This window comes from Dermacentor variabilis, chromosome 4 (genome assembly GCF_050947875.1).
Source record: "Dermacentor variabilis isolate Ectoservices chromosome 4, ASM5094787v1, whole genome shotgun sequence".
In the NCBI taxonomy this organism is placed as follows: Eukaryota; Metazoa; Arthropoda; class Arachnida; order Ixodida; family Ixodidae; genus Dermacentor; species Dermacentor variabilis.
The window spans coordinates 113,980,566-114,004,560 of NC_134571.1; the positions used below are offsets into that span (position 1 = coordinate 113,980,566).

The 23,995-nt window shown below is 43.6% G+C and overlaps 2 protein-coding genes across 4 annotated transcripts in view; one reads left to right on the plus strand and one right to left on the minus strand.

Moving 5' to 3' along the window:
• The window catches only part of LOC142579639 (sialin-like), a 33,838-nt gene extending 32,961 nt beyond the window's left edge, over positions 1 to 877 (minus strand). The window contains exon 1 of the mRNA XM_075690039.1: positions 391 to 877. Coding sequence (XP_075546154.1) covers positions 391 to 436 — 46 coding nt within the window. The 5' untranslated portion in view covers positions 437 to 877. The remainder of the gene's footprint in view (positions 1 to 390) is intronic.
• A 77-nt stretch (positions 878 to 954) lies between these two features.
• The window catches only part of Gli (carboxyl ester lipase-like protein Gli), a 30,660-nt gene continuing 7,619 nt past the window's right edge, over positions 955 to 23,995 (plus strand). For 2 of the 3 annotated variants that reach the window (XM_075690035.1, XM_075690037.1), the window contains exons 1-10: positions 955 to 1,627; positions 6,158 to 6,304; positions 7,196 to 7,346; positions 8,284 to 8,475; positions 13,987 to 14,186; positions 15,411 to 15,591; positions 16,243 to 16,433; positions 17,702 to 17,852; positions 19,098 to 19,260; positions 21,290 to 21,625. In XM_075690035.1, coding sequence (XP_075546150.1) covers positions 1,130 to 1,627; positions 6,158 to 6,304; positions 7,196 to 7,346; positions 8,284 to 8,475; positions 13,987 to 14,186; positions 15,411 to 15,591; positions 16,243 to 16,433; positions 17,702 to 17,852; positions 19,098 to 19,260; positions 21,290 to 21,625 — 2,210 coding nt within the window. In that variant the 5' untranslated portion in view covers positions 955 to 1,129. The remainder of the gene's footprint in view (positions 1,628 to 6,157; positions 6,305 to 7,195; positions 7,347 to 8,283; positions 8,476 to 13,986; positions 14,187 to 15,410; positions 15,592 to 16,242; positions 16,434 to 17,701; positions 17,853 to 19,097; positions 19,261 to 21,289; positions 21,626 to 23,995) is intronic. The other variant, XM_075690038.1, reaches the window with a different exon arrangement.

A 23,995-nucleotide genomic window follows, 5' to 3' on the forward strand; every position in this document is an offset into this window, starting at 1 on the left:
GTTGCTGCAAACCCAGTTAGGAACAAAAACTATAATTGCTATATGCAACATATTTACCAATACCTACCAATGCAGCTATGAGTTGGGAATGAGCTGCATGTTAACATGCAGTTTCTTGCACATGTAGGGCGCATAAGAGGAATATTTAGTATATTTAAGTATATAAGTATATATACTTAAATATATATATAAAGTATATATTTAAGTAATAAAGTACATTTAGAAATATTTTCACTGTTTAATAACTACAATTTACATAAGGAATATTGCAAATAGAGCAAGATTTACTCGTATTGTTCATAGCTAGTAGCCAACTATTGCACAGCTTACCGTGTTTACTTCTGACAACGTAAGATTGTAAATATATATACATGTAAATGCAACCCTTACTTTTGCGTTGCTTGGATGGCAAAGTTGCAAGCGTCCTTGCTTCCATAGCTCATAGGATGTGCTTTACAGCAGTATCACTGAACAATTCAGCAACTGTTGTGCTATCGTATACTTAGCGGTTTTCCTTCCGCTTTCCGCAGCTTTATCGCGCGTATCTTCGCACGCAACGTTTACGCGAACTTGCGCGTTCTGCTCGATAAGCTAGGAAAGTGCACGGCGCGACGAGGAGCCGCTTGGCATATTTATTTTCTATTTTTTATCTCACCAATGGCAGAGTCAGGTGCTGTGTTGCACCTGTCTACAGATGGTAGAGCTCAACCAATGAGCAAAGTGTCTGCTATGCGCACTTCCCATACGCGCCGGCCACAGCTGCCGTGCGCGCCATGCGCGTTGAACGAACCATGGTTGGAGCCGTGCGTCATTCTCGCTTTCGTCCCCGTGTTTGCGTGCGTCAGCGCGCGTGCGCCACCGACGCGAACGCGCCAACGCGCTACAACGCGCTGCCGACGCCAGCGGCGCCCATCGGGCAGGTGTGAAACTAAAAGTTGTTTACCGTCCCAGGAGAGGCGACGAGCGGGGCTCAAAGTTCAAAAACTGAAGCGTACGTTAAAGGCGTGGTTCGTTGGGTTCACGTTGTCGCGGGTGCAGCGGCCCTTCCTGTTTAGTCAGCATCGGTATGCCTCCATAGTGTCGGGCGCGCGGCTATGAATCGGGTGGGACGACTGTGCTGAACCGTACGATGAGGCGCGGCGGCGGAGCCGTTGGTGCCGCCGCGCTACCCGTTGCACTTTTCCTACTGTCTGCGATCGGGCCGTGGTCGGCGTGCCATGGGCAGCAGTGGAAAAATGACCCAAACCGGAGGTATCCCGATCCAGTGACGCCGGACTTCTTGCCTCGGAACCGAGCCCCGCCGGGTCCCACGCTGTACCGTGCCGACCTGAGGCCGTCCGGACTGTACGAGCGGACGGACGACTTTCAAAGGTACAGCGATGCACGGTGCTCGATACGACCGACCTCGACGCCGACCATGTACAGAACAGCAAAGACTCCGATCGGTGTTTTTACGGGAAGGATCGTCTACCTCTGCGACCTTCCCGAGTTCACGCGCACCGACCAACGGCCGGTGGCGCAAGGCGGCATCGACCACTGGAACGACAGGCTGGAGTACCCCTCCAGCGCGGTGGCCTACCTGGGCATTCCATACGCCCAGCCACCGCTCGGACACAACAGGTTTAAGGTGAGTCTGTGCATCGGTCTGTACGGCAGTCGCGCGCGCTCTTTGCTGGCCGTCGAACAGTGGGGTTGTGTCGCAGTGGGCATGGCTGCGGGGTTTTGTGATTAATCACGGCGGTGACTTCACCCGACTTCCGGGGAGGCCTTGACGATTGCATGCGTTTACAGCGCGTAGACGCCAAGGTCTCTGTTTTGTGGCTGAAACAGCGATCGATTTACGGTCGGCCGTGTCCGGCCTGTCAGGAGCGGTGCCGACTTGCGCCGTTTTGTCCGCGGCTGAACGATCGTTCACCCCGCTAAGCTAGCATTTGCGAATGCGTGTCAAGTAACGCTGTGATGACTGCATGTGCGGTCCCCTAGCGACTACAAAATAGAGAAAGTACAGCTTTATTTTTATGGAAAAAAGGGAAAAAAAAAACAAGAGGTAACGCAACGCACCTTAATTCGCCTGCATTTGCGTAATAGTACGTATGAGTATGGCGAAAGGGACAATGGTACTCATTGACTGACCATGACCTCTGATAAAGTGCGTCCGCGCGACTTCGTTTATTTTATCATGATGTTTCAGACAATCACAGAGTAATTTTCACAAAAGCACTGCCTTCCTTAGAAATGTTTCAGATAGGTTAGGATAGGACATCCTTGTATACGATGGTGCAAACCCACTGCGGGGGATTGGCCAAGATTTAGATATTGATAGGAAGCTGTTATTAATACAAAAATTGGTAAATGTGTCAGGTGGAAATGGATAAAAATAACGGTTGAACAACTGAAGAGAATCGCCTTGGCATAACTGAATTCCTCCATGGTTGAGCAAACATCGCTGTGGTAGTTTCCAAGAGGCTCCTACAGGAAGAATATTTAGATTGGAAAAATTGCAACCAAGTTGCCTGAACGTTGCTTCTAAAATGTTTTTCGTTAAAGAAGAAAAGCGGCGACAGAATAATAAAATATGACCTACAGTATCATTCTGCACAGATTGGGCAACTGATAGCAGCGTTATCATTTGTTTTGTGCTCATTGACCTGTGCCTAACCTGTAAACTGCTAGTGAAAAAAAAAAATCAGTGCAATTTCACGTGCTTTCTCTTCTCATCAACAAAGGATGAGGCATTGTGAGGTGTGCCATATCCTTTACCACAATCTGTATTGAGTGCTCTATGTGATCTGCCAGACCAGCCCTGCAACGATAAAAGTTTAATACTGGTGTTGGCAGCATAATCGGGTAAAAATTACTTTGTTTCAAAGCTTCCTTTTTCTGCTTTCTTCTTGTTAATGCATTGGTACAATGTAGAATGGCCTGCTCAAGAATTATGTCTGAATTGTATTTGAAGGTTTTTATTATTTTTTCTTCAATGTGGACTGTAGTGGACCCTATGTGCTTCTGTCTTGTTATGCAATGAAGATGGCAGCATCTGTACAGAGGTAAAACGTATAAACATAACGGGGGGGCTGTGCCTATAACTGAAACAAAAATGCAGCGAAATTGACCAAACTAGCCTGAAAACAGGTGCGATGCCCATTTAGCAGTGTACTGTGCACAAAGAAATACACCCCTTGCATGGTACTGCTGTTTCATCTGACAACACCCACAGGGTGCTTCCATACGAACTAAGCATCACCACATTAGTCTGAAGTTGCCTACTTCAAATGCTATTTGTATGTTGCCACTACTGAAATTAAACGGACACTAAAGAGAGCGATGATTTTAGCCGTTTTAGTAAATTTGCCGTGCCACATTACCAAAAAAATAAAAGCCACTCTTGCCAGAAGACACTTGATACATCAGAAAAGATGAAAAAACTAAATACACGTGGCAACAGTGCCTTGAAGTTCCCCCACCACTTGCTGTGGTGTCATGGATTTTGACTCCCACACCTTGGGCATAGTTAAATTTTTATAAATGAAAATGGACGACATTGTATTTTAAAGGAGGCAAAGAATGAACTGAGGAAGTTTCAAAAACTTTTACTGAACACGACGGCCACACACTGACATATCGGGTCTGGGGGGTTCTGGCACGAAATTCAAGAACGAGATTTTCATTGTTGTTTTCTCTTCCTATAATCAAGCTATTCCCGGTTACAGCAATATTAGCTCTGTGCTTGGCTGGTTAAGCTCTGCGCCACCAGGTGGCTGCACTGTGCAGGCCACTCACGTTTATGCTAAAGTCCCTTCATCACAGTGGTAGTAGTATGGAGAGGCTTTAGTTTACTCCACCGCCCATCCGTCAGAACAGCCAGCTCACCTGCGTTTACTGTAATACCGGACATGCTCAGCACCATGGCAGAACGCTTGCAATGCACACTGCTTGGATAGCTCACACTGGGAATCGACTGCCAGGTGGCTAGCACAGTGGTTGGAGAGGCTTTGTGCACTGGCTGCAAGACACTGGAAGTATACAACATGACATCACATGATGATGCAGAGCCAGTGAAGGTGTAGCTTAGCACCAATCTTATGGCGAAAGAGTTGAGGAGAAAGACATAGCTAGGGAGGAGGGTAACTTGTAATCGTCCGTAGTTCTCTTAATATGAGATGCTTCACTTAAATTGTGTCGCAAATGTTTTACTGTAAGCTGTGCCCTATGCATCTACAAAATCTGTCCGAACAATTTCAGGGACATTTTTGTAATGTGCAAAGAACAGTGTAAAGAATGGATCACCATACCCATCTCAATTTGTTCTTTTTATTAATGTGGCTTTTTTAAAATGTATTCATAATTAATGACAACTATTATTTGTAGAGATGAGTTCATCATATGACTAGTGAGTTGCTCTCCTTGCCTTTAGATCTCCATGTGAGTGACTTCGCTTGTTTAGATAAAAGGTTTGCGTCCAAAAGGAGGCCATTGCTTGTGTTAATCGTTTGTAAAGCTCACCAGAAAAATCCCGAACATTGGCCTGCTGGAAAACAAAATGGCTGATTTCTGCTTGCTTTCCCTCCCTAAAAATAACACCCGATTTTTCCCCCTGAATGAAAAAAACAATTATATATATATATATATATATATATATATATATATATATATATATATATATATATATATATATATATACCATATATATAATGTTCATTGATGTAAACACAATCAATAGTAACTGCATGACAGGCGCGGTATTAATCCCAAAGTGGTGATATTAAATAAGTGAAGTAACAAATAACATTGCTGCAGCAGGCTGTTCTGTGCCAGAATGTATTGTATGTTCAAATGGCTGTCATACCTAGGTTTGCCTAGGACTTTGTATTACAAGACTAGGTGTAGCTACATAGTACTGAGGATAATCAAGCAGGAGACCAAGGAACACCAATAGGATGTGGGGACAGAGGTGTCATACATGTGTGCTGCATATGGGAATTACCATTGGTCTACATGCTACGGAGCTTTGCTACCTGCTCACATAGAGTTTCCTACAATAATTACTAGAGGGAACTCTGGCGCTGGTGTCTACGGAAGCTGCAGCAAGAACGGTTGTACCAGCATGGGAATTACGGGAAGTACATGAATTTGCCTAAACTTCGTCCTTTTGGCTTCAAACGGCTTTGTGACTTTGTAAACTCGTCATTTTCAGCAATGTACTGCGTAATACATAAATAAATAAACATCATTAACATTGTCTGACGGCAGGATTTGAACACAGGAACTCTAGAACAGAAGCCTAATATTAAAACCATTAAGCCACGGACGCATGTAACGACAAGCGAGGGCAACGCCCATGTGAATTTATCGCGGGAATGCCAGTGCCTTGAGACGCTTGGCGCATTTCGATTTGGCCACCTGGACAAGCTCAATCGTTGCAATTAATAGCAATTGTGCGTGTTGTTGGCGTCTTCTACACTTCTAAGAGTATAGATTGCGCTGAAATTTATGACAATAAGATTTATATTGCATAACATACAAAGCCACAAGAACGTTTGAATCCACAAGCACGAAGATCAGACAAATCCATGTACTTCCCGTCATTCCCATGGGGGTACAACGACTCCAGCGCCAGAGTTCCCTCTAGTAATTATTGTAAGAAACTCTATGCATGCTCATGCCTTGTTTCCACTTTAGGCACAAAGTTGTGTATCTTGGGTCAGTCATATATGTGTGGAGCTCAGTTGCGAAATTTTGCGCAAGGTGTACTATAACCACTTCTTCATGAGAAGAACTCAAAAAAGCTGCAGCACACTTTAATTCATGTCTTACGTTTTCTGCCTGTTCCCTTTTTGTTCTTACTAATGAGAGCTTGCATGTTTAACAATGTTGTTAAATGTTACCAACTGATAGCAGTGTTATCATTTGTTTTGTGCTCATTGACCTGTGCCTAACCTGTAAACTGCTAGCAAAAAAAAAAGAAGAAAAAAATCAGTGCAATTTTACGTGCTTTCTCTTCTCATCAACAAAGGATGAGGCATTGTGAGGTGTGCTGTACCATTTACCACAATCTGTATCGAGTGCTCTATGTGATCTGCAGATGCAATTTTGGCATTTATTTTAGTTCCTGTGATGTGTGTGCCATGAGAGTGACATAAAAATCATTTGTCAACAGGAACCTCAGGCTCATGGTCCCTTGGGAAATGTGCAAGCCTTGAATTTCAGGGACTCATGTATACAACATATTGACTACAAAGGTCAACACATGGGCGTCCCCTCTACCAGCGAAGATTGTCTCTACCTTAATATCTACACACCTAATGTGAGTACATTTTATTGTTAAACACCAAGCTTTGGAATGGACAGCTTGATTGAAAGATCAGTGCAGTGGGTGGATTGAAGTCCTATGCTTTGTTTAGCTTCAGTCTGTTTCTTTTTTTCACTCTTGCTGCTCATCACTGAAGCGTGGTATGCTATTTTAAAATGCTATATAAGGTACAGTTCTTTGAAATTTAATGAAAGTCTATGGAAAAGTCATGCTAAGGTACACTGTGAAAAGCAAAATTCTAATTGTATGAAAACCTTCACACAAGGCTGTACAAGAATGTTTGTCATTAACCAAACCTTTCATCTCTTGTATTTATACAAACCTAGTTAAAATGGTTAATATTTATTGCATTCTTTTTTTCTTCATTTCTCTTTGTTTAAACTGACATTAACAGGTGACTGTAGGTGAACCCATGTTGATGTAGCATTCATACTGCATTTTCAAGGACTGCATGTACACTTCACTGTTTCACATTGGCACTTTTTATTGCTGCCAGTAGTGTTGTCGAATGACATCATTGTGACAGTTTGTGAAACATCATATTTATGCACAGGGTATTTGATCGAATGACTACTTGAGACTTCTCTCACGTGTGTGCATCTGCATGGTGTGTATGTAGCCTTCTTTCATGGTAAAATCACTTCGAATCAGTGTTTACGCATTGTTATTCTAGTCAGTGGGTATTGTGCCTTGTGTGAATAATGTTTATGCCAACTTGATTATATTTCCTGTCAAAATTCTCCTGAGAGTTGGTGTTAATTAAATAGCTTGTCTACGATCTGTGAAGCGATTTATAAGATTTCTTGAGCTACCATCTTAAGCGTGCTTGCTTGGCATGCTTGTTTGGTAATCTGGCGTGCTGTGTTTTTTTTTTTTTCCTCCCAGCTGGCCGATGTGAACCGTAATTTTGCTGTCATGGTGCACATACATGGTGGTGAATTCGATCATGGATCTGGAAATTTGTTTCCTGGTCACATGCTGGCTGCTTCACAAGAGGTTGTTGTGGTCACCTTCAATTATCGTCTAGGTGCTTTAGGTGAGTGTAATGCTAACTGATCTCCATTGTAGCAACAACAACTTCATCAGGCACCACACATGTGACACGTGTCAGTGCAAAAGTAGTGTGTGTGTTCTTGACAAGATGCTGGCGTTCACTGTGAAAGCACGGTTATGTCGCAGTAAGTGAGTTTAGAACCAGAGCAATCGCTTAAGAGGAAGCTTTAGCTTGGGGGCTGCTATTTAAATACATGGGAAAGGTGAAATCGTTTTTCTCAGCAACCACTGCTCCATATTTGATAATGTTTATTGCATTTAAAAGAAAACGGTAAAGTCTAATGACTGTTGGTTGGGAAATTTTGATTTATATCGTAAATTTATTAATAAAAATTGGCAAAAATAGCAAATTCTCAGAAAACAAAGCTATAATGTTTACAACTCTGTAACTCAACAATAAAAGACAATATCACAGTTCTATAAATTGCGTCTTTTTAGTACATCTAAAGTGAACAAAACTGGTATTTTACATATGGCACTCAAAAAGATGACTATCCTGTGGGTAGAGATTTTGCAAAACCCTTGTAATCAATTTAATAAATTCATGTAAGGCATAAATTGGCATATAAAATTTGTCAATTTTGGATAATCTAATGGCTGCAGTTTACAGAACTGCGATGTCTGTTCTTGGTGCAGAGCTATGAGTTCATAAACTGCGGGCTTCTATTTTTTTTATAAACTTACACATTTTTGAAAATCCCTTTAAAAAAATTTAGGTTCTTAATTTAAATTCCATTTCTAATAGTCACTATAATTTAACTTTCTCTCCCAAACGCAACAAATTGCATTAAAATTGGCCCATGGGTTATCTGAGAAAAGTGTTTCTGCATTTTACATGTATTTCAATAATGTGGCATCGGAGTTGAGCCCGATGCCACAAAAGCTTCCGCTTAAGCCTGGCATTTCCCCTTCTTTTACAGGGTTTCTGGCAACGGGGGATGGTGCTTCGCCAGGCAACTATGGTCTGCTGGATCAAGCAGCTGCTATCCAGTGGGTGCGAGACTACATTGCAGGCTTCTCCGGAGACCCATCTCGTATCACCCTATTTGGTCCAGGTGCTGGAGCCGCCAGCGCTGGTCTCCATTTGGTCCATCAGATGAGCAGACGCAACCGTGAGTGGTGACCACTGAGAATGTGAACATGTGCAGGAGCTACTTTGGCGTAGTGTTGCCATTTTAGCAGATATTTGGATTAATTAGGAGGAGGAGGAGTATTCCTTTAGTGCTTAGTGGACATTCTAGCAGATTTGAAGAGTAAATAATGGTGGATCCACACGACGGACGAAATCCGTCTTTTTCAGGACGGACGGCGCATCACGTGACTACGCATCACGGATTTGTGCCGTCCGCGCGTCGTCCGCGACCCCCATGGACGGAAAATGCCGAACTATTTTTCGCATACGGATTTTGGGGGTCGAATGCTGCGGATTTAGCCCGGCATGCTCTACAGTCTGGCAACAAGCGCGGCTTTGGGATCTTTCTGAAACAGCTTCATCGCTGGTGACACCATTCGTGTCTGTTCGCGCGCGCGATTCGCACAAGAGCGAGTGAAATGAACCTGAGTGACGAGGCAACTTTGTTCTTAGATCTCGTGGAGCAGTTCCCCGCGTTGTGGGACATGACTCTCACCGATTACGCAGACACGAGAGCGTAACAAGACCTCTTTCGATTAAACAAGCACTCGTCATCATCCAATTCGGACAAAACAACAGCCATTGCGGCCAACCTTCGTTTCCTTTCGATCTCAATTTTCATTCAGAGTGAAAAACACGTATGACAAAGTCTTTGTTACACTGATGGCGTCATCCACAGTGAGTAGAAACAAGCAATGATATTAAATTACGGCCACTGAGATCCGCCCGGGCTGCCGCAGCATCTTCGAGGCCATGTTCAGCCAATACAGCCACTCTAAGCCGACACGCAGAGAATCTGAGTATCCCTTTCGGAAACGGTGCCCAGTCATCACGAATGCATTGCTGTCGAAGCTTCTGGACACAAATTTAAACCAAATACAAGCCTCAGTTTGAAAGTTACGGGCCACACAGTGGATGACGACGACTTGACAAGTTCGAGGTGGATGGCAGTCGCTTCGGGCGGTGCCGCCATCTTTATTTTTCCGGCGCGGTCGTCTGCTGAGTCCGTCCCTCGTCTGGATGCGGTTCGCAGCCGGACGGGCGGCGGAATAAGCGTCCGCGGCACATATTTGCGCGGAGCCGTCCGTCGTGTGGATACACCATAAACAGCTCAACAGACGAGAAGTCTAGAACAACACGCATGGCTGTGAAAACATAGATGTGAACCGTTGCTTCACAAATGCACAGTGCTACAGTGTTGGCAAGGGCATTGTGCTCACAAGATCTGCAAAGTATTTCACATTTGCCAAACGGCAATTAATCTGTTGCCATGCTTTCTGCGTTGGTGCAGTGCAGTGAGATTTGTTACTTATCGAATGTGTGACAGCCACTCATATGGTAGATATTGCTGGCATTGTTTTCTTCATACTGTGTGTTGCTCCAATAAATTGGTGTCAGTATGCACTAAACAATGGTTGTAGATGAGTGCTGTGTGTGTCATCCTAAACCTTATCCCATTTCTTGCTTTGTTGGTTCCCTTGTCATTATGTACCAACCAGCCCATTTCAGTACTCTTTAGCAGATCCACAAGAATGTTTATCAAATTGTTGAAGATTTTGATTCTTTGTTTAGAGCAATTATAACACTAATTTGCTGTGTGATTCTTAGATTTATGGGTGTTTCAGTAACAACTTATGCAACTTCTCTGCCACATTTTGTACCTTTAAAGTCTGAAGCTTTCTTCCTTTCTTTCTTTTTTTAGAAATGTATTTGGTAGACATTTCAACATCAACATCAACAACTGTCTTTGTTCTGCTTTTTTCTGTATTTGCACTCTCTCTGCATAATAATTAATACAGGTCTTAAAGAAACCTGTTTATTTTCTTTGTCAAAATACCGCATAGTGGACTTTTGCCACTTTCCAGCAGACTGAATTTTTTTCACAATGCAGTTTTCAGGCACCCATTCCTGTGTCGAGCGTCAGCATTCCCGTCGTAACCAAACTAGCACAGCAGATGAAAGAGCGAACACAGAATGCAGCGGGAGATGAAAAAAAGTGGCGAGAGTGAAGAGTGCATGAGGAGGAAAGTGGAAGAGGAGGGTGCAGCGGAAGCATGAGGCGGAAAGTGGGGGAAGAGGTTATGGTGAAAGCGTGAGAGGAAAAGCGTGGTGCCACGAAAACGTAGTGTCTGCGGCGACAACCGCTACCAGCTGGCTCCAGAGTAGTGCACCGACGTCTGTTCACCGATTACTTCTTTATCTTTCTTCGGTCACTTCTTTTCACTGGCTAACAAATGTTAAACATTATCCCTTGACGCACGACGCGCCTGCATGTATCGGAAGTTTCTTGAATGTTATCGATAGTTCCATCTGTGGGCTATTGTCACCAAAGATTTTTGTGATCTGATTGTATGCGTAACACGAATTGTGCAGTACTTTATGGAAGCCTTGCGGGCATGAGCAATTAGACTAGAACCTTCAACGAGTCATGTATAAAAGCCGACGCACTTGACCCACAGATCAAATTTTGGACGATTGCCAACTCTGCTACATTGCTCTCTCAAATTCTTTGCTTCAATATATCATGAAATGAAAACATATTTAAAGCTGTGCTCAAATTTTGCATTAGGGAGTATCGTAATTGTCTGTGATTTTTTTTTTTAAACTCTTGCAAGAAATATGGCAGTGCTCCGTGGCTACACAAATGCGGACATTATATCTTTAACTGAACCACTGAAAATGTAGTTGAATGGCTTACCACATTGTACTGCTTTGTGATTGCCTACCATTATCTGCACAGAAAATAAAGTAAATATCAATCTTGTAAAAATGAAAAGTAATAATTTCACCCACGATTAACATACTTCCCAATGCAAAATTCAAGTGCAGCTGTATTCGTGTTTTCATTTTGCGATATATTTGCTGGTGCGGACACTCTGTCTCGTGCAGCATGTCGCAAACAGAGCGAAGTGTAGTAGTGCGACTGCCTCGCTAATTGGGAGATTGCGAGAGGCAGCTCGTGACTGATGTGTGGGCGTGATTCACAGCAGCTGCCACAGACAGACCACCACTCATGCAGTGCTTTGTTTCCACATATAGGATTGGTGGCAACATCGGTGAACAGACGACACGCACTACTCTGGTGCTATGTTGTAGCCGTCATTGCTGCAGAGCCTGTCTTGTGTGGCACTGCACTTTTTTTTGTTGATGTTTTTGCCATACCCTCCTTCTCTGCTTTCCTCCTCGCGCTCTATTCACTGGGGTCGTTTGCTCAGTTACGAGGGACACCAATGCTCGCTGCAGGAGCTGCCCTGCGCTGTAAAATAAAAATGAAATCTGTGGCTCGCGAGAGAATTATTCCGTGGTTGCGGTAAAGTATTATTACAAGAGGCTAGAAAATATTGCCTCATATTGGATATTTCTGTTAGCTACTGTCTTAAACGGCAAGTTTGTTGCATTCAAAGTTTCTGGTAGAGCAAAATTTTTATGCAGTGCTTTCTTATAACATTTGAGTGCTATGTGCAGCTGATCTCCTGCACCATTGATTACAATGCCTGTGGAGGTTGCGAAGGAATTTACTTTTCAGTGCAAAAGGTTCATTAGGTGGGGGATCAGAAAATGTTGAACATGTAACATATGCACATGCCGCAGAAACCAGGGCTGCTACTATATATGTGCAGCAAACATAGCATTTCACTATTTTATACATAGCCTAGGAGTTTGGGCGTACCCTGCCCACTGAAGGTAGAGGTGCATAGGACAGCCCTCCCTACGCTCTGTGTAGGTGCATAAGGCCACTGTAAACCAGCAGTAAGGTCAAAGAAGTTAGCCGAAACTGACAGCCAGTTGATATGATGTGTGTTTGACCTGCTTGCATTTTTGTCATTAGCACGACAGGACAGTATTTCCGAGTCTTGTTTTGTGCATATGAGGCAATACTGCAAGAGCTCTGAAGGTGAGGAATGTATGAAAGAGAAAAAAAAAAGCACTCTCTCTTGTGGTAGTAGTGATGCACTGACAAAACACTGGAGACCATGAAAGTACTACGTATGATTTTTTTAGCATGTGTGTTTTGCATAATCAGTTAATGCAAATCAATACAAAGTCACTCTGATTGCTTTTTTGAAGGTTGTCCTCTGCAAATACTGCTTCTAGATTTCTCTCCTGTGCAGCGTCTGTTATGGAAGGGTGCAAATTAGAAGGGCCTAAATTGAAGGTGGTAAATTGCTGCCTGAAGGGAAGAAATTGCACTTACTCTCAGTGGCAATGAGTAAAGAAGGAGTTATTACTACAGCAAGTGAGAGGAGGTTGGGGGCAGATTGAGATGATGCCGATGTCAGAAGAGCAAGAGGAGAGAGTGGCTGGTGTAGCTAGCAGAAGTCAACTATGTTATCTTAGAAGAGATTGCTCAACAGGAGTTGGAAATATGTTTACATGAAGAGAGCAAAGCATTTAATGTTTGGCCGTGCAGCTCCCAGAGGCACACATTAAGTTCAAGTCTGTGTTTAAAGGGGATGAGGAATGTTCTGTAAGTTTATGAGAGCACCTGCACGAAGTAAGGGTGGCGAAAGCTTAGGCAGTGCCAGGCAGCCAAGGTGGCATTGAGTATGCATAGTTGGAGCCAGCCATGTAGAAAGATCATCATCATTGCATCCTATTTTATATCCACTGCAGGACGAAGGCCTCTCCTAGTGATCTCCTGTCACCCTTGTGTTGCGCCAGCTGACCCCACCTTAATTATGCCTGCAAATTTCCTAATTTCATTGCACTAGCTAGTTCTCAGCCTACCTTGGCTACATGTTCCTTCCCTTTTTGCCCTGTTTTATTACCCCAGTAGACCATTGGCTATCTGCCCTGTACGCATTACACTGCCTGCTCGACTCCAATTCTTCCTTTTAATCTCAGCTAGCATATAAGGCAAAAACTTACAGGTTAACAAAGAAGCCTGAGTGGGAGCCAAGGACCTCTCAATGAGCGATGGAATGAGAAGTGATAGGCATAACATTAAGGGACAGGAAGGCTGCAGTATGGGTTAGAGAAAAAACAGGGGTAGCCTATATTAGTAATTAATAATTCCTTTACTTTCCATCCTTTGAGATGGGGGAGGCTAGGAAAAAAGAAAGCTGTACAAACAGCTTGACTTGCTCCTGCCCCCCCCCCCCCCAACATGAAATACAATGTGACATGTTTTCAGCAGCGTACAGTGCAAGCATGGAACAGCATAAACAAACAAAACAAAACAAAACAAAAACAATCAGCAGTGTGCATTAACAGAAAGCACGCAACAGTCACGGTTACACGCATTTTCCCATGCAGTGTCTGCAATAACAAAAAGCGCACAACAGTCACGGTTAATTTTTCCATGAATTAAAATGTATATATATATATTGAGATAAATAAAATAATAACAAAGAAACACTGCTTAAGCTATTGTCACTACATTTTCTGCATAATCAATTGTAGCCAGAAAGTCCCAAGCTTTGCTAGCTTTGTATGTTCTTGGCATCGCTTTGAAAACGTCATGCCTAACCCTTTGTGGACACGTGCGCAGTGGCCTTTCAGCGGGTGATTGCCGCTGGTGGTTCGCCGGTGGCCGAGTGGGCCTTGGACCAAGACCCTATACGCATGCGCAACATGAGCTGGCTGTATAGTGAGAAGGTGGGCTGCTATGGTGACAGCACCTGGCGCCTACTGGACTGCCTGCGCAGCAAGGGGAACAGCAGCTCTGAATTCACTTTGGCTACTGTCGAGGTGAGAGCACTTGTTAGTAAGTTCAGTTAGTAAGTGTTAGTAATCTGGTTAGCAAGTGCAGTAGTGACAGGCCAGTTTTGCCACACTTGCGGCATCGTGCTCAGTTTGTCTTGTCACTGTGGTGCTGCTAGTGCTGACACTAGCCACATAGGATTTTGTTGACTATTTTGTGAGCGTTCTTGTTGGCGTTTTTTTTTTCTTTGGATGTTCTTGAAGAGTTCACACTGTAAAATGCCTTGGGTGGTTCCTTCTTAGCCACATTCAAACAAGCAATAATAGAGACAGCAAACTATCTATCATTTGGTGAATGAAGCACCTGCTACTGTTGCCATTCTCCCCACAAAAGTCTTCATGTTGGCAGTATTTGTGGCTGCGCTAGTGTAATGAAAATCTTCATGACTTGGTGTTGGTGCAGAGCTGTATTTGTACTTAGTCAGTTTTTTTTACTTGCATGGGTTGCATTAATCATATTCTATTAAATAAATTATTATATATACTGTAATAATTTTTTGTGCACAGTACCAGATGACTCATACTTAATGGCAGAAACAACTTTGCAAACTCTACAGTGCTGTTAACTGTTTTCATAAATCTGCCTCAGATATAGTTATCTTGTTCTCTTCTATCCCATTTATAAGCAGGGTCTAGCTCAGGGTGGTACAATTTTTCTAAAGTGTTTTTTGCTTACAACTAAGGGTGTCATAAAATTATCATAGTACGGTGCAGGTACTTTGTTTGAATATAAGTATTTGTTATCAAATGTGTTGAAGTTGTGCAAACTTGAATTGGAAGCAGTACACAAAGCGCAACTCATTGGTCTTTTCATTCTTAGGCTAGCCACCTTTAGCTTGCGGTCAGTGCCACCGCATTACAGCGACAGTGCTTACAGTCAAGGCCCTGCTGCTTGATTTGCCTTTCACACTAACCAACACTCCTCCCTGCACGCAGAACCCTGCCAAGGGCCACCATATATCATCATCATCACTTAGCTGTACAGCACAAGTCCACATGACACATAAGCAATGCTAAGGTTTCTGATGCAGAGAAGAAACGGACCACTAATGCATGTTTACAAATATGTGGCAGATTTACCAGTTCCTAAGAGGTTTGCTGTTATCAGCAATTCATTGGCAACTTGTTAGCTGCTCAAATGCAGTTGCAGCTCGTTAGCAATGTGATCATTGGTGGAAGATTTGAGCATTCTTGGTGATTGCATATGTGCAGCCAACAGTTGGACGTCTACCATGGGGACCCGTCCTGGACCGCCACACACGTTCGGACAGCATTGTGTCCGTGTTCCCAGAAGACTACCTTCGAGACCTCGCACCTGAGGAGGCCCACCTGTTTAGTAGCCAGGTGGCGTACATGACTGGTGTCACACGTGACGAGGCATCCTACATTGTCAGTGAGTTGCATACATCTTACCAAAGCCCTGTGTAACCTGCTGTTGCAGTTGATGGTAGTCGCCTAACTATTCACCTCATCACCTTGTGTCATTTTTGTGATCTCATAGCAAAGAGAAATATTAAAATATGGGTGGTTCGATACACACCTCTGAAACCGTTACATTTAAACCTTAGTAGTACTGCATGCACATCTGATCAGAACTTCTAAAGCAGATGTGGTGAGGGCAGGCTAAGCAAAGTAGCATGAGTAATCTTGCCAGTTCATCCTATCCATTCTCACCACACAAGCTTGACTATGAGGACATCTTTCGTTGCCTTTCTGACGATTGTTAAATAGACTCTTATGCACGCAATGTTGAGACAAATTGAAATGTGAGTAAGCAGCAATAAACAAGTGGCACACCTTAGGGATCAAGCTAACAGTACAGCGCCACTCTGCAATACATTTCTTTACTGCAGCTTTACCCTGGTACTCCATATATTATCTGAAACCATGTCAGAGTTAGACATTGGAAGGCATCGAAATAACTGTGTGTATCCTAGCTTGTTTCTCTCTTCATGTTTTAGTCTATTGATGTCTGCACAGGTAAATGAGTGTGCATAAAATACATCTTAGAAGGAGGTTCTAAATATACACTGCAAATTTGCAGAACAAGACAGAGAACTCAAGAGCAACCGTTATGTCATGACACCAGACACATTTCGAATGTACCTGAAACGCTACGCCCGCCAGTTCAACTACTCGCTCAACGAGGAAGCTGTCATCAGTGCCTTATCCTTCATGTACACTCCGTGGAGTGACCAGGACAATCAGACCCTACTGATGAGGGGATACGTCGATGTAAGTATGCTATTTCTCTGTATGGTAGCACTGAGTGTCAGAGAGAGACTGCCACACCCTGTAATGGCATAGTACAGTAAAACCTTGTTCATTCGACCCTCATTAATTTGGGTAATTTGGACTCGTCCTCCAATTCCTGCAGGCACATGCATTGCTTAATAAAATCAAGTTCTCACTAATTTGGACATATTTGGCTGCACACCGGTTAATTTGAGCAATTCTCAGAGTTCGGCGAGTAAAATATATCACAAGCTCTCAAATAAAAAATGGCAGCTGTGCTTGTGGTTTCGAAATGACAGATGGTCAGAACCAGGTGCTGTTTTAAAAGAGCTTTATGATGCCGCATTTCGTTCTTCAGATGGAAGTTTCTAACGGAAATTTGCAGCTAGGTTCGGGAACATACTGGGAACAAAAATAGCACTGAAAATCTGGTTTTTGGACCGAAGTGCTGCCGAGTTCTAACTGCTGACACCAGCTTCAGTGCAGTAAACTTTTTTACAGTTTTTAAGAGTGAGTCCATATATAGCAAACTACTGATATAACGACCACTTCTCATGGAACTAGTATTGAGTTTGTTATAAAAAGGTTCAACTGTACTGCCACTTATTTTTTCATGTGAGAAATGAGAACTACAGTTCACTGAAGCAGGGTGTGCATAGGTCCTTGAAACCCTTGAAAGTCCTGGAATTCATTTTTACCCTTGGTAGCCCTTGCATTTTTTTTATAATAAAGTCTAAGGTTGATTGTGTGATCTGCTTTCTACAGCCGATCAGTGTGGACCTGGGAAACTTCCTATTTTAAAAACACTGGTAGTATAAAAATTTTAAGCTGGCACGAGTGCTCACGCATTCCACTTCATACGACAACTTGCACAAAACTGGAAAGCCCAACGGTAGGCGAGAGCGAGAGACACCAGCATTTGGCACTAGTGCCTTCTGTGTTTATGCAGCTTTATACATGTCTCATTAGTAACTTGAAGTGATCAAGGCTGGAAATTTCCAATGTAGTGCAACAAAGCTTTCTATAGTGTTTTGGAAGCATTATAGTAAAAACTTACAACATGAAATGCTGCTCTGCACCCTTGGAAAAGCTTTAGCAGGGCCTTGAAAGTCCTTAAATACCTTTGAATTTTTTTTCTCTGGAACAAGTACAAACCCTGTTAAGTGAACATGACAAAACATAGCAAAGCTCACTTGAATTTCTTTGATGAATGGGTTGTCGGCTAGCATGCGATGCGGCTGAATGTATGCGTATGCCAACTCTTCCAGATGCTCTCGGACTCCTACTTTGTGGCCCCTCATGACAAGGTGATGAAGCTTCTGCTGGATAAAGGTTTTCGTGTCTATGCTTACGTGGTGAACTACACTCTTGAGAGCTATCCTAGGTTGCAGTATGGCAGACGCATCTATGACTGGGATGGTAAGTATCAGATTCCTGCTTAGCTTCCCTGCTCTTGCTTGTGAGCACACTGCATTAGGTGACTGAAATGGCGACATGCTTTTGAATCATTAGTAGCAGCGCAACTTTTCTGCTTAGACATTGGCGAAGCAGGACAAGTAAACTTTATTTTGCTTGCTACAGGGCTCAAAGTATTAGTTTTTAGGTTAGTGTTTGCTGTGCTGTTCTTGCGTAAATAAAAACTGGCAGTTAGAGCAAGGGTGCTTGCATGATAATAGACCAATTTTAGCATGTTCGGAGCGATGGACTATATTCCTGCTGGTACTGCTTAGTGTACTTGGGTTTGAGGCAATGTTGAGGGGAGTGTTGAAGGGAATGGCACTGTGGATTTTTCTAGTGAATTTTAGAGGGGGTGGGGGCAGAGGTATGTTGTTGGCGGCGGGCAGACCTAGCCTTGCAAAACATGCTGGCGATTGCTCCACCCAAGTTCCCCCTTTCAGGAAAATTTCTCACCATTAAGAAGTGCAGCGCGAGACGAGTGAACATGATGCGCCCAGCAAGGTGGAACAAGACATAAGCCTGCAGCCTGTGAGCCATCCTGTGCACGATGTTGCACTGGGCCGCCCACCTTCTGACACAATTCCCTGAAATGAGTCTGCCAAACATTGCCAATCATAGGCTAAGTCCACATCACTTAAACACTTCTGGAGGAGTCGGGACACCTCCCTCTTGAATGTCCGGTGTCCTCGCGGAAGCACCACGTTGTTCACACTAACGTATGGAGCGCCTAGCTGCTGGAAGGGTGCTTCAGACCAAAATTTGCATTCTGAAATGAGTCTTAGGACGCTCCAACAAATAGTGTTGACATAGTCATGAGTCTCACAAATCTTGATAGCCATGCCTGAGTATGCACCAACCTTGTGGGGAGGCGATGTAGCAGGGAGGCTTCTGGCCTGTGCAGCGACATTTAGGGGGAAGTCATAGGGTGCATCTCCTCAAACCCACTCCTACTGTAGAACCTTTTATTCTTCCCTTTCTGCATTTTGTTCTCAAGGAGCAAGTGGGCTTGTTATGGTATAAACACAACAGGCTTTCTTAACATAGTTGCCCTTGAGCCTGCTAAGGACTACTGGTAGCAGCATGCTTTATTGCAACAGTGGCATTGTGAAACTCATAGTCAAATTGGTCTATTGTGATGCACAGCATAGAAACATCTCTTAGTTGTCTACATAGCACTCTGGATGACTGTGGTACTTTGACTCTCAGGAATACCACAAAGCATGGTCGACCTGATGGTGTCTGGTGCGCCATTCATGGACCCGAAGTTCTACCCGGATAACCTGGAACTGAATGACGTCCTCTGGAGTGAGGGAGACCGCAACATGAGCCAGCTGTTTATGCAGGCCTGGGCAAACTTTGCCAAAACTGGGTGAGACAATGCAGATGTGTCCAGAAAGAGGAAATTAAGGGAATAGAAAGTCTGCTTTGGCATTTTAATTCTACGACATCACAACAGAACCTAGAATCAAACTGTGACGAGCTGAGTATCTAGAACAAGAAGTGGTCACCATGAGAGGCAGAGATAAAAGCTGAAGCCAGTGAATCATGATCCCATTTGACTTAACAATCAAAATATTTCTAATGCAGATCGGAAACAAAAGTGCACCCTGATATGAGAAAAAAAAAATGATTCTGAAGATGGCGACTTGCAAAAGAGCCTGAAAAGCTCCCCTAAATTATCCGCAGTTAATCACTTCTAGTGCCGATAGCTCACTGCTTCAAAGTATGTTCAGCAATAGAAGTAAAGGACACCCATCTTATTTAGAACCCCAGCTCATAATCATGTCAGTTATTATATTTTTCAATATTAAATGTACCATTTCTCTGAACAGAATAAGCAACTCTGCACTACATGCTTATTGCTAGCTACTGTGTTACAATTAGGATGAGCTTACTGCCATTCAAGTTTTATCTTGTTAACGCTATTACAGCGAGACCTCATTAATATGTGTCTGCTTAATGGGTAATTATGGTTTAAATATAATTGTGATGAATGTCACCATCGAAACCAATGTATTGGCTGACCGCTTAAGCCGTAGTCGCTTACCGCATGTGTGGCGATCTCACACGTGCTCTTGGGACAAAGGAACGACAAGTAGAGCAAGCAGTCAAAGGGGCACATATTGCACCTTTCATACACTAATGCCTGCTAGCCGAATTACTACCCATGGAACATGCTGATGGGTGCGCAACAAATCGAGGAAGTCTGACTCACCACGACCGGATAGTGAGTGAATATGTTCGCCCCCATGCTGGACACCAATGCGTAATCGTTTGCATGTACGGCCACGGAAACGATGGCACGTTCACACGATTGTGTTCATCAATTTTGGTGTCCTGCTAAGCCTTTCGCAGGACAGCCCCGCTAACGGTGGATGTGCACATGAAACGTCCGTGCCAATCACCGATGCCAAGCCAAAGAGTAAAAGCTCCCTTTCGCATCCCAGTAAACCCTCCATTAGGTGACATTAGCAGTGCAACACTTGCGCCATCTCTCATAATATGCTGCAATCATCCCGACAGCCACCGGCACTTAGTTACGCCGAGAAACTGAATTACAGAAGATGCAAGAGCCATGCAGGGAAAGCAACCTCAGAGGACGTGCGAGAGTTGAGCGTCCCCACACATGCCAGACAGTTAGTGTGTTGAAATTACTTCATTTTTCTGTGCGTACAAGCAGAGGATTGGCGAAATGTTGTGCACGCAGACCATAGATAGTGAAATTTAAATGCACAGACATTTCAGCAGTGGCCACTGATAGCGACATCAAAACATGGCAGCATGGCAGCCATGACATGTTTCCTTATTCCACAGCTTCTGTTATTTTTCACATCATCCCCGAACGACTACGTGTAAGTGGATGATGGCCCTTCCATATCCAATGCGACGTATGCGTTGACTGTCAAAAGGGCGTTCGTAAAGAAGTGGGGCCTCATAGAGAAACTGGCTCTTGGCCTTGTGGAGTATGAAGATGCCGTCATCACTGCAAGGCTGCCACGGCCTCAAGTGAAAATCACAGATTTTTTACTGCCAGCTCGCAAACAAGACTTATCTGTGTGTGTGTTTGAGTGAGATAAGATGTAGTTCTTTTCTAATCGGCAAGCCTATAGCCACTCATCTGCCATTGTCGGTTAATTAGCACATCACTTAGTGCGTACCTGATGCATGTTCCCAGCCAACTACGTTTTAACGAGGCTTTACTGTATTTGGCATGAAAAAGTGAGAAAAGTTACTGTCTGTTGGTTACCTGTAACATAGCATTTCCCTTCTCAGGCACACTGGAACTCTTGCTGCTATACATGCTAGCATTTTACGCAAATTTAGTCCTCATGCAGGTGCTAACTCAGTCAAAGTTGCACATTTGAACACAGTTTCATTCGCTCCCACTTCCACTGCAGAGACCCAATGGGGGGAACCTCCTTGTTTGGCTCCATCCGCTGGGATCCTGCCACACGGGGTCTGCTACAGTACCTGTGCATCAATGGCACATACTATGAGGCGCTCAACTCCTCGAGCTTCATGCTGCGTGACTACCGCCAGAAGGAGAGCCAGTTCTGGAACGCTTACTTGCCCGATCTGGCCCTCCGTCCAGCGCCTACATGGCCGCCCTGGGATGAGCCGCTGCTGCGGGAGAATCGCCTCGTCACCGCCTCTCTGTGGGGCGTCACGGCCTTTGCCTGCCTCCTGCTCATATTGGCAGTGGTTGCGTGCTGCTGCTACTGCAAGGCTGCTAGGTATGGCCAGGCCTGATGCATCAGATGTCCCGCATCCAGCCACTCAGTCCTTCCTCCCCTCTGCACGTGGGCGGCCCCAGCATGCGATCTCACTGCCACGAATTGCCTTGCTGTCTGTCTGCCTGCCTGTCTGTCTGTCCTTGTTCCATGCTAGCTGTGTGTGCTCTGCGTTGTAAAGCAGCATGTATTTGTGGATGTCCTTTGTGATAAGTGCAGCTTGTTGTCGGACTAGTTGGTATTTGCTGAAGGAAATGTTTAGTGCTAGATAGACACAAGCGTAGAAACATGAATGACACGAGCAGCAACTTCCATATGTTTCATGCAAGAGTATAGCACACATAAAGACTTGCCATGCACAGGTCATGACAATATCGACTGATCACAACAATACTTGCATAAGGAGACAACCAAGTGTGTGGTTTTGAGATGTCCCATTAGGCACTGACTGTTGTGATGAGTGGGTGCCCACTCATTGTTGTGATTACCACACAGCTACTCTTCATTTGCATACGAATGGGTCTGTGTAACAAATGAAATAGTTGCGAGCTACCTCCTCCGTCGTCATACATGTTCCTGTGTTTTTGTGCTTCTTCTTTTATAGGTAACATGTCCTTCAGTTCATTGTAATAGCTTGCCTGTGTGTTAGCTCACTTTGCTCCACTGCTTTGCACAAGACACGATATCAGAAATGCTGCGACAGCATTGAAGCAAACTCTCGGAACCCATTAAATCTTATCAAAGTGGTTTGCATGTGTGCGTGTGTGTGTAGACCAAGGCTATGAATTGCAGGAGCTGAGTGAATACATACATAAAAATAGTACAAAGTGCCAGCTGTGCCTAGCATTCCTTCATGCATCATGTTCACATCGCCCTTTAGTGTTATTAAGAGTGAGGCAGCTTGCCTTGACGACTATTATTTGCTAAATGTAGGTGAACAGAAAAACATCAGTTGACGTAGTAGTTCTGCGGAAACCAGCAAGGTGGAGAGTAGTAATGAATAAAGGGAAAATCGGACATCCACCCGTTCGTAGCAATTGCTACAAAGGAAACCCATATGAGTTCCTCGAAAGAAAAGCCTCAGAGTTGAAGAAAAATTCGTCCTGGTCCGGGACTCGAACTGGTTTAACTGTGGTATAAGAAATTCTAATATATGTTCTCTCCTGCACTGAATGCACTCAAATTTTGCCAGCTTGCTGTGGGACACATACAGTTCAACATGCAGTGTGTAATTCAAACTTGGCAGATTTGGTGTCATGGCAGCTTTAACGTTGACTGCATTTACCACATTTAACACTGCCAGAAGCTGTATTTCTGTAGTTGCAGTGTGTGTGCAAAAGGTGCAGTTTGCATAACTTTGAACATATTGTTTGGCAACATGTCCTGGATTAACATTTAGCATTTGTATGTTGTCATTATATCTTTCATGTATTGTTTACCGTCATAGTCCACCATAAACACTCGCAAAAATGAGCACGTCATGCAAGCACTAAATTTGGGTACTCTATAACCTGCAGATATATTCCACATTTAAATGTTCATACATATTACTTTTGTTGTCAGCACCCAAAAGTATGTACTACAGTAATAAGGAGAAGCACATAGCACATTGTTTCATTAATTTCTTGATCTCTGCTGTCTCAGCAAAAAGGGCAGCTTGTTTTTGTAATTGCTTTGATGAATAGTACCAATAGCACATCTAGATGAGCAAATGTTTTTTAAGAAAGAAATTAGTGCCATGTTGGAAAGAGAAAGAAAACTGACGCATCAGTAATGCTTGTCTTTGTCTGTTCCCCTTTCCACTCTTCACTCTATTTCTTGCAGCAAGTGTGTTAGGGCATGAACTGCCTTTGTCAAAAGAAACTGAGTTGTTAAAATCACGAGTGTTTTTTTTTTTCTTTTTGTGTGTCCTTGTAGCTGGTCACGGCAGCCCCATTTCTTTTGACAAACATTACGCTGTTGTTCATTCTGTGAAAACACCTGCAACTATATTATGACCATCTCATATCACGTGTGCTGCTTTCTCCCTTCTGCTGTGTTTCTCAAATAATTGGCTTTCTGTTTTAACATGCTACAAAATTCTGCTCAACAGTTTCAGGAATCTTGCTATCATGTGATATTCTTACTGAACAGCTTGTCTCCTTGCTTGTCAAATATCTGTCCAAAGTTTGCTTGCAGATTTTTATTCATAAAAGTGCAAAAGTAAACAACAGAAACTTAGAAGTTGCATTGGCTATTGTCAGCAATGTTGCTTGCGAACAAAGTGGAACTGTCCGAGAAAGTACATCTGGACACACTTATAGTCAATGATAACCTGAGAATGCAGGAAAAGCTCTTCCCTCAAAAGTGTGCTGCGATTGATTCCCATCCCCT